The 24621-nt window shown below is 40.3% G+C and overlaps 1 protein-coding gene and 2 long non-coding RNA genes across 3 annotated transcripts in view; 2 read left to right on the top strand and 1 right to left on the bottom strand.

Annotated features, from left to right (window-relative positions):
* The first annotated feature begins 12 nt into the window (after positions 1 to 12).
* On the top strand, positions 13 to 549 carry LOC110679063. Its single transcript, XR_002502176.1, has 2 exons — positions 13 to 143; positions 203 to 549. It is a non-coding gene; the product is annotated as an uncharacterized LOC110679063 (long non-coding RNA).
* A 519-nt stretch (positions 550 to 1068) lies between these two features.
* LOC110678536 lies at positions 1069 to 1705 on the bottom strand. Its single transcript, XR_002501691.1, has 2 exons — positions 1475 to 1705; positions 1069 to 1415 (listed from the first exon to the last, which is right to left on the bottom strand). It is a non-coding gene; the product is annotated as an uncharacterized LOC110678536 (long non-coding RNA).
* A 6403-nt stretch (positions 1706 to 8108) lies between these two features.
* Positions 8109 to 24621, top strand: part of LOC5577228 (inositol polyphosphate 5-phosphatase OCRL-1) — a 32083-nt gene continuing 15570 nt past the window's right edge. Inside the window, exons 1-2 of the mRNA XM_021854044.1 lie at positions 8109 to 8450; positions 8901 to 9081. Of these exons, the coding sequence (XP_021709736.1) occupies positions 8373 to 8450; positions 8901 to 9081 (259 nt within the window). The 5' untranslated portion in view covers positions 8109 to 8372. The remainder of the gene's footprint in view (positions 8451 to 8900; positions 9082 to 24621) is intronic.

Below are 24621 nucleotides of genomic sequence, written 5' to 3'. Positions count from 1 at the left end.
TTTTCTTGAGCGCTTTTCTTGTCAGCTGCGGACTACACTTAAATATGGAAAAAAGTGAATCCATTTGGCGGATTTGTTTTTGGGAAAAATAGTTTATAAAATCAGCACGAATCAGTGTGAAATGTCCAGCAACAGTAGCGCCGGTAAGTAATTGATCTGAATAATCTAAATGTAGCACGTGAGTCATTTGTTTTTCTCTTAGATGCGGGAGTGGAATCATCGACGGAATCGACAAAATCTGCTGTCGAACTGGCCGAGCCCTTTCAGCAAAATGGCTGGGATCGGAGACGCTGGGACTAGATAAAATGACCGAAACCAGACCGGTGCTTCACCAGAAACAAGACAAACAATGTTTTCCCGGGACGGTGCACTACGCTGTTCCGTCACGATTCCCGTTAAGCGGAAGCTAAAATGTTGGCAAATTGGAACCCATCGGAAAATATTCTTCAACGCCTGAAAATTTACGTGTGAGAAAAATTTACAAGTGGTGAATCAACAACTGAACCTTTTCCTAATGTGAAATAATAAAATAAGTTTATTAAAAGTACAGTCCATGGGATTTTATACTTGGGAAAATATAACTCTGCTGAAGATGCTCAAAATGTATCATTTCTATTTTATGGTTTAAATCCAAAAGAACAATACCACATACAGTAAAATAATCATTTAGCACCAAAGACCAACTATTACACAAACATTATTTGTTTTTATTGAATATTTATGGTTTTAATGTTTCTTAACCATTTGGCTTAAAATAAATTTGTCAAAAAATGGACGGTATATCTACCGTTTGACGAACTATTCATGGAAAATTTTGTTCGTGAAAATCGCCATATTTATATGGTTACATAACTTAACCGCCCATTCCCCACATTGTTATTTTCCCATTCACTATTCACAAAATTGTCATACACGTTTGTCGTACTGTTGACATATTGTTAATTTGCATGTTATACGTAGTGGTCCAGATATTGTCGCAAATTGTTGTGGATGGTAGGGGGAATAGTACCGATATGGTTCATGATTATGCGGGGAGTTATATTTTCCCAAGTATAAAATCCCATGGACTGTACTTTTAATAAACTTATTTTATTATTTCACATTAGGAAAAGGTTCAGTTGTTGATTCACCACTTGTAAATTTTTCTCACACGTAAATTTTCAGGCGTTGAAGAATATTTTCCGATGGGTTCCAATTTGCCAACATTTTAGCTTCCGCTTAACGGGAATCGTGACGGAACAGCGTAGTGCACCGTCCCGGGAAAACATTGTTTGTCTTGTTTCTGGTGAAGCACCGGTCTGGTTTCGGTCATTTTATCTAGTCCCAGCGTCTCCGATCCCAGCCATTTTGCTGAAAGGGCTCGGCCAGTTCGACAGCAGATTTTGTCGATTCCGTCGATGATTCCACTCCCGCATCTAAGAGAAAAACAAATGACTCACGTGCTACATTTAGATTATTCAGATCAATTACTTACCGGCGCTACTGTTGCTGGACATTTCACACTGATTCGTGCTGATTTTATAAACTATTTTTCCCAAAAACAAATCCGCCAAATGGATTCACTTTTTTCCATATTTAGATAGAGAGAAAACAAACACTCTAGTAAAACATCACATCAGCAATGTAGGTTTTCGATTTTTTTTCGAAATATGTTTTCACACAATTTGTTGAAAAACTATAAAAGTGTTCATTCACAAAATTCATAACCCTGAAGGGGGTGGGTGGGTGTCCTTAAGATGTTACAGCTCATACAATATTCGAAAAATACTCATACAAAGTGCGCTACGAGGAGTTGGGTGGGTGTCAAAAATGAACATTTATGACGTTATGAAATTTGTGAATAAACCCAAAGAACCAAAAAACGGTAGTGTTTCAAGATTAAGTTGGATTTTTTTTCAAATTATTTATAATGCTTACGCTGTTGTGAGAAAGTTTTAAGAGTGGATTAAGTTCGCTTATGAACCTGTTCACGAATACTATTGCGGGTGACTGTTTGCCAAACTGTAATGAAAAGGTAAAATACAGTGAAATGCATATATGTGCTAGTGTGTTGCGTACAAACCATTTTACGGACGGTAATTTTATACTGCCACTATTTCCTACGAGTTTTCTGTTTCACAATATTTCACAATTTCTGAACAGTATTATATACTGTTACTGTTTGCTGTGGATTATGAAAACCGTTATTAATAGTCTAGAGCTCTGGAACTCCGATTGTCCAACAAAAAGGCCACTGTTTGTGATATAATAACTCTTACAGCTAGAAGAATCTTATTGTTTGGAAAATACGACGAATTGTATTTTTCTATGCGGGTTGATTCTTTTTTATTCGGCTTAGTGGTTACTTGGGTAAGGGTGTTAGTTCAAGGAACAGTCAATGCTGAAAGAAGAACATCCTCAATGTAAGCAATTCCCGGGTACCCCCTTTAGTTTGACCACATTTTATCTGAACACTTTTTAATTTGTATCTCGCTAATTTGCACATCGTTCAGATTAAAAATGATTAAAACGTCATTTAGCTCATGGAACGGAGTTAAGTGAAATGAAACGCAGAATCAAAACAAAACAGTGAAAGAAGTAAGTACACAGGAAAAAAAATCTGTGGTAAAAATTACTATTTTAGCTGACTACGCCCATTCTTGAAACCACCATGGAATTTCAGACCAATTTAGTATGTTTACGATACATCAAACCACATTACTGGTACATTTGACAGAAATAATTTACAACAATCTGATTTCGACGACCTGCTGAAAATTGCCGGTGCGAGCGCTTAAGTTAACCCCCTAAAATGGTCCAGGTAACCATTAAGCACTGTTATAAGTGGTATATGGGCCCCTTAACAGATTTTCAGTGCCAACAGGCTTTATATAAAATTTTCAAGTGCTTTTAGGCACTTTGACCTTCGGGCACTGAAACAAGCCGTATATGGGTATATAACGCTATTCCACAGTGCTTGTAAGCCTTGTGCCGGCAAGCAGCATACAAAGGCAGTCAATGCCACCCGAAACAAATTTGGCTTCGTTCAAAACAAATCACGAACGATGATGCAAGTTGTCAAGAATGACAAAATAGTATTGAATAGCAACAAAATTGTTATTGCGAATGATTAAAAGAAAATACGTGGTGCCGTGATCTTGATCGCAATTCTCGCAATCCAGATGGTCTCCGGATTAACGGGTGGTTAGTGATTATCTGAATCCGCGGTGAACTAACGAAAAAGTGTGAAACTCTCGCATTCCAATCGACCCGGAGATCGTCCGGATTGCGATAAGGGTTGCGATACCGGGAAATACGGAATACGTTGATTTTGAATGCTCTCAGGGGGTTTTCCAAGGAATGTATAATTCCTTTAAATTTGTTTTTGCGATTTTTGTTTTGGTTTTCGCCAAAATGTAGAATAGATTATGCAGGTGTAATGTTTTACTTTATGTAATAATATATTCCTCTTTTTATCATTTTGAAGATTTTTGAATAAGCTTTCAATTATTTTATCTTATACATTGTCGTGCACATCCGTGATTTATATATTGCTAATGATATGCACTGCCTATCGGTACTCTTGAGACTTGTAAAATTAAACTTGTTCTTCGATCACGTATTTCACGCCATCGTGCTGGGCAGCATCATCTCACCACGTTTTTGCTAAAATCTATTTTTTTTAAATTACTTAATAAGCAACCACATCATCGCAAAAATAGAAGAAATTTGATGTTCCAGAACAACAAGCTTCACCCTATCTTTGGCTCTCCAGATTTCATCCGAACCAGCTTTTTCAGATGTTGCTTCCCAGGCAAGTTTCCAATGGAAGCAATTATGAATATGCAGGTAAGTTCATCAATTGTGAAATTTATTGAGTTTAGTATAGATATCACCATTTTACAGTGGATTCCGTGGATTCCAAGGAAACTGTTGAATCCAGTAGTCGAATGAAGCCGGGAAGATTTACAAGAACGGAGATCAACGTGCGAGGGGATAAAAGCTGCACGTGCGACAAGCTGCGGTGGACAAGACTGGAATACGTACCAACAACCGTAGCAATAATTAAATGGATCTTAAGGGGCAACATGTAAAATGGTTTATGAAGAATTTAAATAAAGACAAACATTAATTGTTTTTCTTGTTTTCTTTTTCAAAACAAACAAAAATGGTTATCTTAATTCAGTTGAGGGAATTTTATGGCGTTAAGCTAAGTATGCAGTTTAGCTCAAGAAAAGTAAAAATTTCTGCTCAAGAAATGGTCAAGAAATTTTCTACAGGGAGCTCCATTTGAATTGACATTTCTTTTCAACAGCGTTCTGCGATAAAAGAAAAATGCTTTTCTTGAGCATTTCTTGCAAGAAATTTCCCACGCATCGAGATAGACGATTACTTTTCTGTTGAAGTGCATACTTCCCATTATGCATTATATTAATAATTTTCGAAAATACATTCACCAATATAAAATCAGATTATACTAGCAATGCTTATAACGCTAAAATGCATTGCAATGAGTGAATAGCCCGAATAGGGTTTTAGAATGCTATTTAAACCATCTAGTATAATATTTTCTTAGCGTGTGGATCACTCCTGATGCATTGAAATAATTTTATACATTCAAATGCATTTAAATGCACACTCAACAGATTTTCAATTCATGGCTTGCTCCAAATATTGGCTGTTGATTTTTTTGAAGTGTGAAACTCGTATTTTTCACAAATTCAAGTACAGTTGCCACCTCACCCAAAAACAGATTCAAAGAGGGACTGAAACATTCCTTATGGCTTGTTCGACAATTAGTGAGCTTTTTTAAGTTATCTGTTCAATAAATGGTGAATTATTCTTGTACTAGGGATTTCGGTTCAATAATTCCACCAGCCTTTATGGCAACAATCGCAATGCAACTCCGACATTCAATGGAATGACAACGATATGGATACATTTACAACCACGTAGATGAAGCATGTCCTACTTAAGAGGATAGCTTTAGTCGTGTTCTCTTTAATTAATATATTATTACCTGTCCCCAACCCAAATCGAAACTGAAGAGAATAAATCAATTTATTTGGACAAATAATTCCCGAAAAACTTTCATTTAGGGAAAGTGTACCAGTTATGGCCATAGTGGTTCCCTATTTGGCCATGTGTGAAATTTTCAAAACCTTTACATTTTGAATCTTTTTGAATGTTTTAACACCAAGATATATCTTATATCTTACTGCTAAATCACACAAAACCTTTCAAAATGTAGAGACATTCACGTTATCCCGTATGGCCAAATAAGGAACCACTATGGCCATAACTGGTACACTTACCCTATATGTGGATTTTTAAACTTGATGCGGATTTACAATCGCCACTAGTAATGAGACCAGTAAGACTGTGCGTTTCTCGGGGAGGAGGTTCCGATGAATCCTGATTCTAAATGGCACTGTGTCTACGGGAGAGGGAGACAATATATGCCTGCTAAGCCATCATCTTCTCCCCCCTTATGTTCGCTGTGTGCTCCAAGATTACTGAGCTGCATAAGTCAGGCTTCTAATACGAATTTAATAAAATTTCAGTTTTGAGCTTCAGATAGGTAACCTAAAACGAATGAAGTTTGTGATTTATGGAAGAACATCGAAGAAATTTTTTTTTCGTTACGAAGATCATCAAATAAACAGTTTTAAAATTTTCACAACAAACAATAACTCATTGCTATAGCTCAATACGCTGGTACAGGTCAAAGCTAAGTTGATGTGAATGTCTAAAAAATACATTTAATGCAAATCGATGTGCATTTGATGTACATTGAGAAAGTGATCCACCCCTTGGCCTCCTGTCTAAGTTTCATTCATAAAATAAGCGATCAGCTGTTCAAAAATGTCTCGTAAAATGGACTATGGCATTCTCTGGTAGGCCGCTCATTGTTATTGTTCGAAAAACTAGCGTGATTTGTGAATGGCTATAGTCACACTTTTGTTAACATAACGCCCACCCACCTCATCGTGACGCTTTTTATACGAATATTAGGGCCTGTTCACAAATTTCATAACGCTGAAGGGGGTGGGTGGGTGTCCTCGAAATGTTACAGCTCATACAAAATTCATGGAATATTCATACAAAAAGCGTTACAAGGGGATGGGTGGGTGTCAAAAATGATCATTTTTGGCGTTATGAAATTTGTGAATGAACCCTTACGATTTTTATACACGCAAAAAAATTGTGCGGTAAAAACTACCATTTTAGGGGGTTAACTTAAGCGCATGTCTGTAGTTGAAATCAGATTGTTGAAAATTATTTCTGTCAAATGTACCAGTAATGCGGTGGGGTGTACCGTAAACATAGTAATTTGGCTGAATTTCCATGGTGGTTTTAAGAATGGGCGTAGTCAGCAAAAATAGTTATTCTTACCACAGAATTTTTTCCCGTGTATGAGTTGCAATGTTTTGATGACACCCACCCACCCCTTTTAGCGTTATAACAGGTCCGTCCCACTCGGGTTCAAATTTGATACCACTTCTAGTACTGCATTTGGTCCCTCGGTAGTGCAAAAGGTACCCAAGTTTGACAGATCGCAGTGCACTTTGAACGGCATTCTAGATTGCCTTATGAGCCATAAAATTTTGGGCAACTGCAAGGGACATGGGGGTCTTTAATTTGTCTTTGGTTATAACGTTAATGGGCTCTGCACTGTTTTGATATTGTATAAGGTTTTGACGTTTACTGGCCTTGTTGTTTACTAATTTTATGAAGGAGTGAAATAGTGAGACTGATGCAGAGTCCCGCGTTTATATTATGCATCCGGTAGAAATCAAGACCACCATTTATTTGAAATTATTATTTTCTCGGACTCCGAGCGTCGCAGCTAATATGTGAATAATGCGCTGTGTTCATAGAAATTGTTAGAATGCAACGTCACACTAAAAAACTGATTTCAAAATGTCGTGAATTGAAGCACGTCGCGAGTCACACTGGCACGATCCGGTTTGGTGGCGTTGCGACAATATAAATATTGCGGCGCTCATTTTAAATCCACATCCAGCGGCGGCGGTAACGCGCAGAAGATACACACTTAAATTATTTCACCGACCTCAGTAAAACTTTTCGCCGAGAATCCAATAGCTGAGAATTCGCTAATTTTCAACGCCGAATCTCGGTACTTATAAAAAAAAAGTAAAGGCCCAAACGCAATGGTAGCGGAACAGCAACGGAACGCGGAACCGGTTCGCCAACATGAATCAAACCATCCTTACTGAGCTATCAACGAACGAAAGTGAACCAAATCTGAGTCGACAAACATGCTATAGTCCATGCTGGCGAACCGGTTCCGCTTTCCGTTGCCGTTCCGCTATCATTGCGTTTGGGTCTTAAAAGTTTAACCGAAAATCGTCAAATTACTACCGAGATATCAGCTGTTGGGTTCTCGGTGAAACCGTTTAAGTGTGTATGCGCGTAATTCAAACTCAACGTCAAAATTCAAGTAGGCTTGGATTTTTTTTCGTTCTTCGTGGGCGCAAATGTTTCAAATTTGGTAAATCTGAAACATTTGATGTTTTTTATTATCATTGTGACGGTATTGTGCTCTGCAACATAAATCCACGTAATGCGATTATCTGAAAATGTCGATATATCATCGCAGTGATAATGAAAATCAATAAATGTTTGAGATTTAGCAAATTTGAAACATTTGTGTCCTTGAAGCACGACAAAATCCAAGCCTACTTGAATTTTGACGTTGCGTTTGAATTGCTCGCATATCTTCTGCGCGTTACCGCCGCCGCTGGATGTGGATTTAATATAAGCGCCGATAATCGCATTACGTGGGTTTATCTTACAGAGCACAATATGAGCCTATGCATGCTATAAAACGTTTGACTTTTACTGTACGCCCTGTTTTCAAGATGGCCGTGAGAGAGAGCGAGACAGCACCAACACACGGCGCACAGTAAAAGTCAAAAGAACAAAAGGATTTATAGCACGTACAGAGGCTCATAATGAATTTTGTGAACAAGCCTTTTATAGAAAAAAACTTAAACTAAATACTATTATAGCACACACATCCTTATTATCCTATTTTGCGCAACTCTGAACGATTGTGTTAATCTCAAGCCCACTGGGCAACCGATTTTGACAGATTCTTCGTTAAAAAAAAAGCAAAAGAATCCGTAGAAAATTTCAATTTCGTTTCAGCACTCCAGTTTCGATCGCCAGAATTAAAAATATTAGTTTTGTAGTAGTTTCCATTCGATAATTGTGGTGAAAATGTCGCGTCTCTGCTCGTGAGTCCAGCTCGCAACCAATGTCGTATGTGTAAAGTGTAAAACGCGTAAGGAAAACTAGTGAATTGAGCGCAAAGATTGGGGCGTACCGAGAGTTTGGAAGTTCGGTTTTGCTCTGAACAAAAAACGATGAGCTCCGGAAGCCACGATTCCGCGATAATCGCTGCGGTCACTCGAAAATTCCGCACAGGCGAATCTGTTCTGGCTGTGAGTATTTATGGTGATTACTTTTCTAGCCCGTGACGTTGATTAGGTGTGATTTGTCTTACTTGTTCTTTTCGATAAGTAGCTACATTACAAAGGCAAAAGCATAAGATAAGCGCAATCGATTGATTTTCGTTTGTATGCTCTTCTCTTTGCTTTGTATGAGTTTTTTTTTTTTTGCAACATCGGTTCCGTTCGTCGTCCGTTTGTTTACATCACTATGAAGGTTGAAGATTTGTTTCTGCTGCTGACGAATGATGTGAACGGCCTTGTATAAGCGCATATCTTCAATATGACTCCAAGGGGGATGGGGATGTAAGGGGGAAAATTCTGACCATACAACAAACGAACAGCAGCTTAACGATACCTTCCCAATTAAGCCGCTGTTGAACTCGTCATGACGTCATCCGCTTGATTTTGAATAATTATTATTTTTGTTTCCTCTTTTGTCAGATCTTTGAAGTGTACCAAATCCTCGGAAGCAAGCACCAGAACCAATTGCTGGTCATCGTCAGTTCTAATTGTACTTCGGCACTGTTTGCTTTCTCGATTTCCCGCTATCCGCCTGAGACCATTTCCGATTTGACTGTTGTGGCCGTTTATGCGATCGATGACTCATTTTGGATAAATCCGGGTAAGTACCAGCTGTTGATAGCCTTCTAATGAAGGTGCTTTACCTTTCCTTCTAATCAGGTTATTCGGAAGAGTGCGTATCGTTCATTCATTTCTTACATCTAGGTGTTCTGTGTCAACACTATCATCCTAATTTTGCAGAGCTTTCTTATGGGCAGTGAAGTTGCCTAACACTTTTGATATAATTGCAACTTCCAAGAATCGCGGGAAGCAATACTCTGGCTTAGAATACCTAAAGACCCTCGCTATTTATTTATCCATCAGAGAGCTTGTCATGAATACAGAAAAGAATAATTTTGAGAAATTTGTAAATATGAAGAAATCCATACATAGTCTCTTCAGGGGCCTTATAATTATAGATCAAGGCCTCATTATTATTATTATTTTTTTCTGTTCGCGATGAACCGTAGTATACGTTTACCCGTGTTCTTTATTTAGTGCATGTCGTTCTACTCCACTACTATTCAGAAATAATTAAGTAGTCGTTTTTAACACAATTATCATTCTTTACCATTTTGCATAGAGCCTCTATGTATACCCTTTGGAGAAAACGTTTTGTCAACTTTAAACTCACAAAAGCGCGCCCTTCAATCAGGTTCGGCCACTAGGCTGGTTGACTGAAACTGATTTTGACCATGCATCGGTACTATAGCGTATCAAATAATTGCTTCTACTTATAAGTTTCAAAATAGATTTCATCGCATTAGACATTTAGATTCCTTATAACAAGAAGCTTATTTTAGAACGTAGGAGGTCTACTAGTCCACTGATTCGGAATCGTTTACCTCCTAGAAATCAAGGATAAGCACTTGAACTCGGAAAGAATTTGTCTCATGAATTAAACCCATCCTCAGTTCCTGATTGAGTAATTTTTCCACTTCGACCTCCTCATCATCTAGGACAAATAGATGGATCTTAATAGCTTGTTACTCTCTTATACTCTTCCGACCAATGTTGCTGAACAACGATCGGAAACGCGAGGCACGATGAATTTTCGTAGGCATCAAAACAGAATCTGCGAATAAACACAAACAACCGTTCGGGCGCTTCATTCGTTCGTGTTTCATTTTCGGATCGCTGTTTCTCCCGACGCTATCATCGGGTGATTTTCCATCGCTTGGTAATGTGAACGGTACGATCCACGCCGCCTGCTCTTCGCGAAGAACAGAAAAATATTCATTTCGATCATCTTCATGTGGGCTTGTAACAATCACGCTAAACTTGCTCCGCTCAAAAATGAGTGCCGAGCGCACAAAATTGGCCTCTTTTCGTGCAGCACAGATTCTGTGCAAAGGGGCTGTACACAGTTTTGTGCAAACGGTGGTAAACAAAACTGAATGAGTGAATTGCGCACAGAGGAGGAACGCTTGGAATGCGGAATTCGTTTCCATTTTTGTTTTGTTTCTGAAAACATTAAAAAAAAAAACATTCCAATTTTAAAGATTTTCAGAGATTTTTTCATTTTCAATAGCCGAAGCGGAAGCAAATGGGGAAAAAACTTTCGCATTTGCGACCACCTTCCGGCTTTTCGCTTGAAAACATCTCAGAAAACTCCCCATCTTACCAACGGCCAACTGTTTGCTGCCACGCGGGATATCATTGACAGTTCCCTTTCCATCGATCTCGGACAGCCGAAGGCGAAAACGTCGGCAACTCACAGAATTAGTGCAACCTACTCAGAATTTTCACTCAGTCAGCCAGTTCTGCATTGGTTGCCTCATTCTGTGTAGTTTTAACACATGCGCTGCGTGGAGCTGGCTTAGCGTGGAGTGTTTGCTTGACTTTACGAGAAGAAGCAACCTTGCAATGAATCACGAGAATGAACAGCACGTGGATAAATGAATCCTACGAGGGGAGAGGCTTTGCGAACCACTTATCGGTGTGTTCATTTTGCTTCTTCGACGTTGCATCCGTTCGCTTTTTGCGATGCTCTTCGTGACGCAAAAATGAAAAATGAATTTTGGCGAATGTTGGATCGCGAAGATGCGTCGATCATTGTTCACGAAGAAGATCCATCGCAACCCTGCTTCCGACCGTAATTTATAAGTATATTAACAAGAACAGCTACAACAAGAGTACAATATGGTAGATCTTACCTTGTAACGCACCTGGAAAAGGTGATCTACCAGCGTTACGGTTTCTCGTTATTACAGATATAATAGGACTACTCCAATTAGCAATCGAGATAAGGCTTCACCAAGAATCAGTATCATCAAAGACCATACAAATCCTCCTAACGGAATTCTTAATTAATCTCACAATGATTTCAAAAAACATATTTTCCAAGAAATACGCCAAATTTTTTTTTTGGTTTAGCTTTTTACCAAGAATTTCAAGCAGTATTAGGCAAGAGTCTAGTCAAATACTCACTGAAACCCATAATAGCAATTTACTGATCACATTTTCAGTGATCTCTCAGGAAGAATTTTCAAGAAATTGGTCAAATACCGGTTCGATACCCATAAGGATTCCAGCAATGATCTCTCTAAAAATTGGCTATGATTTAAATGTAAATCTAACAAGAATCTGGCCAATAACCTTGCCAGGAATCCCCAAATACCCTTTTTGTAATATTTCTGTCTGTCTACCAATTCACCAAAAGTTAGACAAGGTGCGGACTTCAAGTTACAAGCAGGGTTGCGATGGATCTTCTTCGTGAACAATGATCGACGCATCTTCGCGATCCAACATTCGCCAAAATTCATTTTTCATTTTTGCGTCACGAAGAGCATCGCAAAAAGCGAACGGATGCAACGTCGAAGAAGCAAAATGAACACACCGATAAGTGGTTCGCAAAGCCTCTCCCCTCGTAGGATTCATTTATCCACGTGCTGTTCATTCTCGTGATTCATTGCAAGGTTGCTTCTTCTCGTAAAGTCAAGCAAACACTCCACGCTAAGCCAGCTCCACGCAGCGCATGTGTTAAAACTACACAGAATGAGGCAACCAATGCAGAACTGGCTGACTGAGTGAAAATTCTGAGTAGGTTGCACTAATTCTGTGAGTTGCCGACGTTTTCGCCTTCGGCTGTCCGAGATCGATGGAAAGGGAACTGTCAATGATATCCCGCGTGGCAGCAAACAGTTGGCCGTTGGTAAGATGGGGAGTTTTCTGAGATGTTTTCAAGCGAAAAGCCGGAAGGTGGTCGCAAATGCGAAAGTTTTTTCCCCATTTGCTTCCGCTTCGGCTATTGAAAATGAAAAAATCTCTGAAAATCTTTAAAATTGGAATGTTTTTTTTTTTAATGTTTTCAGAAACAAAACAAAAATGGAAACGAATTCCGCATTCCAAGCGTTCCTCCTCTGTGCGCAATTCACTCATTCAGTTTTGTTTACCACCGTTTGCACAAAACTGTGTACAGCCCCTTTGCACAGAATCTGTGCTGCACGAAAAGAGGCCAATTTTGTGCGCTCGGCACTCATTTTTGAGCGGAGCAAGTTTAGCGTGATTGTTACAAGCCCACATGAAGATGATCGAAATGAATATTTTTCTGTTCTTCGCGAAGAGCAGGCGGCGTGGATCGTACCGTTCACATTACCAAGCGATGGAAAATCACCCGATGATAGCGTCGGGAGAAACAGCGATCCGAAAATGAAACACGAACGAATGAAGCGCCCGAACGGTTGTTTGTGTTTATTCGCAGATTCTGTTTTGATGCCTACGAAAATTCATCGTGCCTCGCGTTTCCGATCGTTGTTCAGCAACATTGGTTACAAGCAGTCGTACACTTTGTGGAAAAAAAAATCTATTCGCCTATAGTGCTTGAAATTGAAACAAACCGGTTTTTTCCGGAAATATCGCTAATATTCTTTTGAAAATTCCTCTGGAGTTCTTCTGAAAATGTTTCTAAGATTTTTCAAGGAATTCTGTTGGAGTACTTCCGGATGTTTCTTGAGTACTCTTCATAAAATCTATCTGGCTTTTCTTGAATTACTTTTGTGATTCTTCTAGGACTTTTCCTCTGGAGTTTTTCCAGAAATCCTGAGCTGAGAATCTTCAAGATGTTTTTTGAGGATTCTTCAAGAAATACTTCTGGGCAGGTTCACAAAACCTGCGGAGATTTTATCGGAAACGCCACTGCAATTGCAAAAATCCCGATGAAATTCTTCGGAATATATTTCGAGGATTCTTCCGGGTAATCTTCTGGAATTTGTCCGGTAATCTGTTTAGGATCCTCCCAGAAATCCTGATGGAATTCTTCAGGTTATTTTTCGATGGCTCTTCCGGAAATTCTCGTGAGACTTCTACTGCAAGGATTCTTCTGGAAATTTTCCGACATGCTTCCGGCATCCCTCTTTGACTCTTTCGTATACTTACAGATTTTTTTCTAAAACTCTTCCGGGAATCCCTTTGAGATACGTCCATAAATATGGTTGGGATTCTCTCGGAAATTCATTGAGGATTGTCCCGGAAATCCTCCTGAAATTCTTCAAAAAAATCCTCAAGGATAAGTTTCCCGGTGTGTTCTCCTATTTCCCGGATATTTTACGTATTTGTCCCGGTAATTTGTTATTCCCGGGTTTTCCGGATGGATGGACACTAGTGTGGGACAAAATTTAGATTCTCGCTCCAGTCCACTTTTTGGATTGCATTTACTGCCCCTCTTTGCACAGCAGTCCCATGTTGGAAAACGACAAACTGAGAAAAAGACGATTGAAATGTGGAAACAATTTCGCTCCATTTTGAATCCTTATTAGGCCTAAAATGTGTTAAATTGCTACATATCACTGTTTGTTAAGTACACGAACAAACCTAATAAATTTCTTTTGAATCAAGTTGAAAATTTGCCTTAAAATGCACAAAAATCGTAGCGAGACTGTTATGCGATTATACAGTCACCCCACGCAGTTGAATCACCCACAATTTATGAATCAGCTGACTTCAAAAGACAAAATTATTATCAAACTTGTCACAAAACATCAGAGAATTATTTTTACTGATAAGAAACTATGTGTAAAAATAATTCTGTGATGTTTTGTGACGAGTTTGATAATAATTTTGTCTTTTGAAATCAGCTGATTCATAAATTGTGGGTGATTCAACTGCGTGGGGTCACTGTATACAATATAATATACCAATGTAATTGCATACCAGTCCCATCATGTTCATCGGCTCGTTCGACAGCTACTAAAACACTCATTGTTATTAATGCACTGGTTGTTTCATTTGCAATTTATGTTCTTTGGTCGTAAAAATTTAGTTATTATAGTACAGTGAACTCTCCATAACTCGATATTAAGGCGACTATCGAGTTAAGCATCGGATTGCTTTGCGGTCTTCGGCAATGTTGTTCATCGTAGAAATAGAAATATCTTTCGAGATCTGTATTCAGAATTTTTTATAGAGGTCGATGGGCGGCCTCTGGCGATTTTTCTTTGCCAAAGTAAGTTTTCCAGGCTATCGACATCGATGGAGACACCATCTTCTATGGTACAAACTTTGAACGGCTGGCGCTAAAATATAGTTTCTCCGATCGAGCTGAAATTTTGCACAGTTGTTATGGGACCTAAATGCAATTCAAAAAGTGGACTGGAGCGAGAATCTAATTTTTTCATATAAGTAACCGTGTCTCAGGCTAATGGACACCCTGAATAAACAAAAAAGATTGGATCTCTTTTGAGTTTGAATCTAGATTTCAAATAAGTTTCAGTAATAACTGATACATGTATGTTATTAGCTGTTAGAAAATTAAACAGCTCGTTCCCTTTACCATTCAAAAAACGAGCATTCCAATTTGAAATATTTTAAAACAATATTGGATCCATTAGAGAAACGTAATCCGTTAACAATTTTATTTGTAAATTTTACACCTACTTGGACTGCTTCAGTCATTGTGGTGGTTTTGTACATTGCATCAATCATTTGATTCAATTGTTCAGTTTAATAAATCAAAATCAGAGACATTTCACTAGAAGTAGGTGCATTTTGTAATGATTTTTTGATGGGATTATCCGTTAATGAAGAGACGGAATAGGAGTTTCCTGCGGCGGTAGAGTTTTTTTTCATATGATTTGAAACAATAAGAACGGTTATCCGTAGCAAGACAATTTGAAGGGGAGACGCTGAAACTGCCTGCTAGAATATCGGCATAGGAGTTTACTTGGGTAAATCCATTCGAAATTAAAAGATTCGAACGGCTACCCGAAGGAAGATAATTAGCTTGTAAATGAGCATGATTATATTTTACCTGATGGATATGATACTTAATCAAGCGATCGTTAATAGAAAAATGAATCCCAAAAGTTTGATTTATGATGGCCCCCACAATTCGCGCATACAAACTTTGTGCCTTCACAGCACAGACGTCCTTAGCGTGAGAAGAACCTCCGCAAGTCATGCATTTAGCATCCATGCGGCAATTTTTTGTTCCATCATCCCACTTTTGGCACCGACGGCACTGAGTGGGGTTCTGGAAATTTCCTCCAGGTTCCTGGAAATGTTTCCATGTCACACGCACATCCAACATAAGTCTAAAGCTTTAATATTATTTAGATCTTCTTCATTAACCCGTATAGGCCTGAGTGAAAGCAAAAATTCTGAACCACTCACCGCTCAGCGAATTCTTAATGAATTGAAATGATTTTTTGTCAGTGCCTTGGCACACATATCTAGTTTCTATTTTTTTTTTGTTTTGTTTTTTTTTTGTTTTTTACAAGGGGGAAATCTGCAAACAGATCCCCTGAGAAGATAACTCAGGGAATGCGGGGATGACGCACCAACGACGACCCGCTAAAACCAGCCAATGCACTGTGCATGAGCAATTCATTTAGAATTGCTCAAGTGGTGAAAAGTGCATCGACATGACCCTTGGACTCAGACCCTCATCTCCCCGGAACCACCTTACGGTATTTCTTCGGGAAGGGACCAGTGCATATAGCACAACACGTGTAGCAGAAGTAGCCTAGGCAAACTGCTTCTCCTAGCCGACTTAAACAATGTTACAAGGGACCAGCCTCGGCAGGGCTAATCCTCTGCAGCCAACTCTTGGTCGGCGCGCCATAGACGCTGCAATTCTAACATAATGTGAGTGACAGCCGTAGTTACTGCATTCCAACACTCGGCATCCGCACACATTCTCTCTATAATATTGTCGGGGGACGTGTCCCCTCCGCATGTAGTGAGCATGCGACCTCTCACAACAATGAAACGGGGGCAATCGAACACGACATGCTCCGCTGTTTCCTCTACACCAGCACAATTGGGGCACGCAGGAGATTCTGAGTGCCCGAACCTATGCAGGTACTGTCTATAGCAACCATGTCCTGACAGAAACTGCGTCAGGTGGAAGTTCACTTCCCCATGGCTTCTACCATACCAATCTGACACATTTGGTATTAGTCGATGGGTCCATCTACCCTTAGTGGAATTATCCCATTCCTGCTGCCAGCTTCTGAGCGTTTCCTCTTTACACGTGTCGCGGACTCCTCTGGTACCCCTTTGGTTGAAGCATTGAACATCTTCCTTGATGATGAGCCCGATGGGCGTCATCCCGGCTATGATGCACACGGCCTCTTTAGATACCGTCCGGTATGCACTTGCTACGATTCTATAACATTCCCCAGAAAACCGTTCCCCCGAAAACCATTCCCCAGAATTCCGATCCCCAGAATGAACCATTCCCCAGAAAATCGTTCCCCAGAATGTAACATTCCCCAGAATTCCATTCCCCAGAATGCACCATTCCCCAGAAAGCCATCCATTTGAATATCCATTTTTTTTTTCTTTTTTTAATTATTGCTTTGCGTGAGTCACTTATGTGGGGGCGTAGATTGCCGTAGCGGTAAACGCGCAGCTATTCAGCAAGACCAAGATGAGGGTCGTGGGTTCGAATCCCACCGGTCGAGGATCTTTCGGGTTGGAAATTTTCTCGACTTCCCAGGGCATAGAGTATCTTCGTACCTGCCACACGATATACGCATGCAAAAATGGTCATTGGCATAGTAAGCTCTCAGTTAATAACTGTGGAAGTGCTCATAAGAACACTAAGCTGAGAAGCAGGCTCTGTCCCAGTAGGGACGTATCGCTAGAAAAGAGGAAGAAGAGTCACTTATGTGACAGGCTAAGGTCTGATGTGACAAAGCAAATATGTAGGTAGGAGGGTTAGGGACATAATGAACACACGGGGCGAAATGGACACCCCCTTACTCTCTGGGAATATGCATATTTCAGCTAAACTTTATAAACTGTACGAAATCTGTTTTGACGGTATAAAATTTGTCCTCTGAAATTCTACTATATTTTTTTTCTCAGCTTCAAATTAGTTTATAAGCAAAGCAGAGGAAGGGGTGGATTTATTTTAGAGCAAAGAAACATATTTCCATTCTATGTAAAAAAATCATTTACCTAGTTGTCCAATATGCCCCTAATCCCCCTATTCATGAGTATTTTGCATATTATTATAATACACCCTTCTTTTAATACATTCCCATAAAATATACAGACTATATGTTTATTTTTGCATATATAGTGATGCACCCTTCTTTCAGTATTATCTCATTAATGATATAGGCAACATATATCGATGGAGAGCCTATAGCAAAAGGTCACTTGGCATAAAATAATTTGGTATAAAGCCATTTGCCATCCAGCCATACTTATGCTCCTTCTTTTCAAAAAGGATGTTCTTCATGTCATGCCAAATGGTCATTGGCCAAATGACCATTATATCAAATGGTCCTTGATCATTTAATCACTCATGCCAAAAGCCTTCTTGCCATTTGGTATCCTTACGGAAAATTTTGTCTATATCGTCAACAGGATAAGACTGAAAGAAGGGTGTATCACTATTTTGTGCAAAATTAAACAAGTCATTTGTAATTTAGACTTGACGCAAAGAAGGGCGTATCATTTTATTGTGCAGAATAGTAAGTTTTTATTCTGCCGAGTTTACGTAATCATTATAACGGAAACGTATAATATGATACTACGAACGTCTTTATTCTAATCGGTGTAGCTCTAAAAAGTAAGAGATGATGCGCCTTCTTAAAACATTGATGAAAAGCTGCATACATCACTACATTTGATAAAAATTGGACATACATGTGAAATTATACATTTGGAATCTACTATACCGTAAGAAGGGTGTAGCTCTATTTTGTGCAGAGTAGTGATGAGTTGTATATTCTTTTAAATAAATATTGGATATTGTGTTTCCCCATAGACTGATCTATCAGTTTTCATAAGTGCCAATAAAAGTGAAACTACTGTGATAGTTCATTTGCAAATGAAATTTGAATTATGCGTAAAGTGTTCATAGTTAGCAGCACCAATGCTAATCTTCTCATGTACCATCAGTGCACCAGTATGTTGTTCCAGTCCACTCATGTTCCTGTAGCCCGCTCACGAGTTTCAAACGTAAGGTAATTTGAGTAAATACGCAAAAGATTGTCCACAGTATAATTCAATTTGTCGATTTAAATCGTCTAGTGGCTATAGTTTCCATATTTATTTTGTTTAAACTTATCTTTTTTCGGTGTGAGCGGGCTACTGGTACATGAGCAGATACTGGTGCACTGATGGTACTTGTAAACAACTTTGTATGGAGTTTAATTTTCAAGTTTTTTAAATAGATTATTTCAAAGCTTTAAAGTAGGTATATAATTTTATGGGGAATGGTCCATTCTGGGGATTGGTTTTCTGGGGAATGGTTCATTCTGGGGAGTGAAATTCTGGGGAATGGTACATTCTGGGGAATGGAATTCTGGGGAATGGGTTTCGGGGGAATGGTTTTCTGGGGAATGTTATAGAATCACTTGCTACTCTTAAGCACATTATCCTGTACGTGCTTTCCAACCGCTTTGGGTTTCTGTTCGTTCTAAGCGCTTTTGACCAGATTGGTCCTCCATACCTTAGTATGGATAGCGCCACGCTTGCCAGCAGCTTGCGTTTGCTGGCAATTACAGCAGAGCTGTTAGACATCATCCTCGAAAGCGCCGCTATAGCCGTAGATGCCCTTTTACAGGCATATTCAACGTGGCTAGCGAAGCTCAGCTTATCATCGATCATTACCCCAAGATGCCTAAGGGATCGCTTGGACTCTATGGTGCAATCACCTGCCGAGATAAGCGCCCGTTGCTCGGACTTGCGGTTGTTGACCACCACCACCTCAGTCTTGTGACGGGCCAGTCCTAGTTTCCTAGACTTCATCCATTCCTCAACCAGGGAAATAGAGTGCGCTGCTGTCAACTCTACTTCCTCCATCGATTCACCATAGACCACTAGGGTGATATCGTCGGCGAAGCCAACAATCTTAACACCCGTCGGAAGGGGCAGCCTCAGTACGTCATCGTACATCGCATTCCATAACAGCGGGCCCAGGATTGAACCTTGAGGTACTCCCGCGGTAATTCGAACGCTTTTCTGCCCCTCCTCTGTGTCATACAGTAGAATCCTACCATCAAAATAGCTTTCTAGAAGCTTACACAACTGCACCGGTACCTTGAGGCGGTGAAGCGCGTGTGCTATTGCTTCCCAGCTTGCGCTGTTGAACGCATTCTTCACATCCAGAGTGACAACCGCGCAGTAACGGATGCCGCTCCTTTTATGCTCGATTGCCACCTGAGCTGTTTGAACGACCGACTGGATGGCGTCCAGAGTAGATTTACCTTTTCTGAATCCAAACTGGTTGTTGGACAGGCCGTCCGCACTCTCCGTATACGGTACTAGTCTGTTGAGAATCAACCTCTCCAATAGCTTGCCCGTCGTATCTAGTAGACAGATAGGTCTATACGCCGACGGGTCACCTGGTGGTTTCCCCGCCTTTGGTAGTAGCACCAATTTCTGTCGCTTCCATACATCCGGGAAGATTCCTTGATCAATGCAGCGTTGCATCGTGGTTCTGAACATGTCCGGATCCGTGTTCACTGCCGCTTTTAAGGCAACATTCGGGATACCATCGGGTCCCGGTGCCTTGTTTGACGCGAATGATTTCACGACTTCTGCCAGCTCTTCGTTCGTCACTCTCGCCACTTCTTCTCCTTCATCTGCCGTATACGGCGCTGGGGGCCATGGGCTTATGGGATGGTGCGGGAAGAGTACATCGATTATCGATCGCAGCAACTCGGGCGATTTCTCTTGGGGCGCTATGGCTCCTTTGGTCTTAGCCATTACCACTCTGTAGGCGTCACCCCATGGACTAGAATTGGCACTCTCACATAGACTTTCAAAGCATGCCCGTTTTCGACTCTTGATTTCCTTTTTGAGAGCCAACTTTGCCTCTCTGAATGCTGCACCGCGTTCCTCTCTTTGTGCTTCTGTGCGTGCGCGTTGCATTCTTCGTCTAGCCCGAAGGCAGATTGCTCGAAGATTTGCAATTGATTCGCACCACCAATACACTGGCGGCCTGTTCTCTCTAGGAGGAGCTTTTCTCGGCATGGAAGCATCACACGCTCGTGATATCACAGCAACTAGCTCTTCACCGTTTAGGTCCAGAGTGTTCCGTTCGCGCCTCAGGGCTTCAGTGAATACTTCGCCGTCGAAGCGCGCTGTTTTCCATCCTCGGGCTTGGGTCGAGTTACATCGCGCTGCCTTCTGCCCGCCTGGTATTATACTATAGCGAATCGATTGATGATCGCTATGAGTATAACCGTCATCAACGCGCCAGTTCATGGTACCTAAAAGGTTAGGACTACAAAACGTCACGTCGATGATCGATTCTGCACCATTTCTGCGGAAGGTACTCTCTGTACCCACATTTGCCAGCTCTACATTTAATGCGGCCAGGGATTCCAACAATAGCTGGCCTCTTTGATTGGTGCAGCGGCTACCCCACTCCACTGCCCATGCATTAAAGTCGCCAGCTATCACTACTGGCTGCCGATTAGCTAGTTCGGCCATCATCCTGTCAACCATGTGGGAAAATTCCTCAATCGACCACCTTGGGGGCGCGTAACAACTGCAATAGAACACGCCGTTGATTTTTGCTATCGCAAAACCGTCATTTGAGCTAGAGACTACTTCTTGGATTGGGTATCGTCCTGTCGTCCCTATAGCTGCTAGCTGTTGAGACCTATCCGCCACCCAGTTCCCGTTGTTGGCTGGTATGCGGTATGGGTCCGATAATAACACCACGTCAGTCTTGGTTTCCGAGACTGACTGCCAAAGCAGCTGCTGGGCTGCATCACAGTGGTTTAAATTTAACTGTGTTACTTCCGTTTTGGCTGCTTTGATACTCCGCTTGTGCCCGGACATTTGGGTCCGCCCGTTAAGTGTCCGTTGTCTGCTCTGTCGACACATATTAGGCATTTAGCGATTTGCTTACAATCGCTTGCCCTATGGCCTTCAGCGCCGCATTTTCTGCACATCTTACTTCTGTCGGGTCCATTGCAATTCCACGACTTATGGCCCTTCCCGAAACACTTGAAGCAAACTTCAGGAGGCTGTTGTATGCTCAGCCGGCAAACCGACCAGCCTACCTTGAGTATGCCCAAGTTCTTCGCTTTGTTGGCCTCTGCGACCGGCAGCCTGATCGCTGCCACCTGGGTGCCCTGCGGGCCCTTTCTAAAGTGGATGGCCTTACTGGCTACGTCGATGTCACACTGCTCTTTGAGGGCAGCCGAAACCTCCGCTGCATCGGTGACCTCATCCAGATTTTTACACTGGAGAGTCGCTTCAGCAGTAAGGGATCTTACATCAACCTCGTCACCAAGTACTTCTTGTGCCAGTTGCTTATAGACTGCACCCTTTTCCTTGGCGTCCTTCTTTAAGACTAGGATCATTTCACCAATCCTAGTTCGCCTTATGCTTCGCACGTCTGCGCCCAATGGCGATAGCTTCTCTGTGCTTCGCATCGCCTTCAGAACCTCGGCGTATTTTGCTTCCTCTGTTTTGATAACGAGGGCTTCGCCTAAATTCCTACGTTTCGCTGTTTTCGGTTTAGCGCTCTCCTTGGGCTCCGTTTTCGGTTTCCTCTGTTTTTTCTTATTTCCAACTCGTATCCACGGGTTGCTATCTAGTTTCTATAGGTGGAAGAATAACGCGGAAATATTCCTGTGGTCGGAGTTAGACCTGTGCGCCGAAATAATTTTATTCGGCGGCGGCGTTAGGGCATTTTTGTACCGGCGGCGGCGGCGTCATCGGCGTCACGCCGTTAACTAGTTTCGGCGGCGGCGACGGCGGCGACGGCGGCGTACATCGGCGTGAAGAAAATTGGACATCAAAATGTTTGAAAATTTTCTTCTTTTTCCGGCGTTCTATAAACCGTAGGAACGTGCTGGCACAGAGCCTACTTCTCACCTGAGTTTTATACAAACAAGTCCACAGTTAGTAACTGAGAGCTTTCTTTGCCAAAGTTGTCATTTACGCATACGTATCTTGTATAGGGGCTGTCCATTAATTACGTAAGGGATTTAAGGGGGAGTTTGGAGATTTCTTACGCGCCATACAAAATGTTTCCAGTTTTCTTACAAAAAATGTTACCATGGGGGGGGGGATTTAAAAATGCAGAAAATTGTCTTGCGTAATTAATGGACAGCCCCATTTCCTATTATATATTGAACATTTCCAATTATACGAAAAGGTCCTGAGTTGGCCGGGAATCGAACCCAGACACCTTCAACATGGTTTTTCTTTGTAGAAAATTTGTGAAGATTACGAAAACAAAGCCCTCCAGCGATGGGATTTGAACTTACAATCCATCACCCAAGATTAAGCTGAATATTTTAGCGTTTAGCACTACGGAAGTTTGGGCATATAAACTAAATTAAAAACGACGAAACAGTTGCACTATCACCATATTTTAAATAATACAGTGATTGAAATTGTTGTCCCGTATTCGCTTATCAGAAATAATATTTGAAGGATCATGAAAACCTTGAAAAAGCGTAAAATAAATATTTGCAACAAATCCTGAAAAAAGCTTGGAGAAATTTCTGGGGAAATCCTTGCAAGAAAACTCATGGAGATATTCTAGCAAATTTCTGAAGTTTCCCTGATGGGATACTAACAGAAAATATTTGATAAGTTCAATCATACTTTTAAAATCTCTGGAAAAATTTTAAAAACAGAGAATCGTTGGGAAAAATAAGAACCAGGAAAAAAAACTCGAAGAACCACAAAGAAACTCGCAGGAAAATTAGGAGAAATTACCCCAGAAATATGTGAATGATTCATCGAAAAAAATATGTAGGAAGAACCTTTGGAAATTTTTTGCTGGTTTTTTGGGAGAACTTTTCGAACGATACTTGCACAAATGTTTGAAGAAATTCTCGAGATATGGAGAGTGAAAATGTATGCAGACTGAAGGGACTTCTGAAATCATCGACATAGGGAGAGATATCGAGATGTGGAGAGTCGACTGTAGTTCTAAAATTTTGTAGAAGAAGTAGATGATAGAATTTGAAATAAAAAAATTAAGGGCAAAATATCAATTTTTCATGGACTACCCTGCATAATATTTTTAATTTTTTTATTAGTATCATTCCAAACATTACATTCATTTCTTATATCTAGGTGTTCTGTGTTATTAGACAACACTATCATCCTAATTTGGTAAAACATATTTAAGATTTAATTAACATTTTGTTAACAACATATTACATTTCATTTGCCGTGGCAGTTCATTTTTTTTACAGGTGAGTTGATTTCACCTGCTTATAAGAGAAAAAAAAAAGTTTTTAATATACTTAACCTTACTTAACCTAAACATATTAACCCTGCATCATTGAAAACGCCATAGCAAGGGCTACAGTAGACTTACAAGGTTGGCGTCTTCGGCAAAGTTGTTCAAAATTAAACAAAGAACAACATCTTAGAACACTTCAAAGCGCTAACTTGAAAAGCATAAAAGTTGTCAAAAATATTTCCGTATTTTGTTGTACCACCCTAATGTCACTTAATGTCAAAATGTAGTCCTCATCAAATGCAACAATTTTGCTGAAGACACTTTTGTTCTGAAAAATCATCTTCATAGTCAAAATAATTTTTTCCTCTAATTTTGCGGTCTGGCCCAATGTGGAATGGCTTCGGAATTATGCGATAGACATTTCCTATCGCTGGTTCTTTAGGAAATTATTGTTCTGGCGAAACTTTTGTTAGATCCAAACAGCCAAGCTGGCCAAATTTTAAAATATAAATCAATGAATCTTCCAAGCAATCCATCAAATATATGCTCAACAGATGTCAATCCACTCTTATTTGTTGGGAATGTTTGAAAGAGCTCACTGTAAACACAGATTTTTTTTATATATCAAGGACTAGTCAAACTAGTAATTCAGCTAAGACTTCACCAAGAATCAATTCCTAACGAATCTGTTCATGATTTCAATATATCTCCCGAAAATTTGCCAAACATTTTTGTGTGATCCGCTTTCCGCAAACCTGTACAAATCTAGCCAATAATATCATCATCAAATCAAAACAAATTCTTAAATTCCGGTGTTCTTATGTTTGAACTAATATTTTCCCGGTGTGTTCTCAAAATTCCCGGGTATTTCCCGTATTTTTCCCAGGCTTTTGAAATTCTCGGGTTTTCCCACTTTTCCTGGATTCCCCGGATGGAAAGACACCCTGTTCAAAGCAACCTTTAGATAAATAACTCCTGTAG

This window comes from Aedes aegypti, chromosome 3, assembly GCF_002204515.2.
Source record: "Aedes aegypti strain LVP_AGWG chromosome 3, AaegL5.0 Primary Assembly, whole genome shotgun sequence".
Taxonomy (NCBI): Eukaryota; Metazoa; Arthropoda; class Insecta; order Diptera; family Culicidae; genus Aedes; species Aedes aegypti.
Note: the sequence above shows the minus strand (reverse complement) of the source record. Positions and strands in the feature narration are given on the sequence as shown.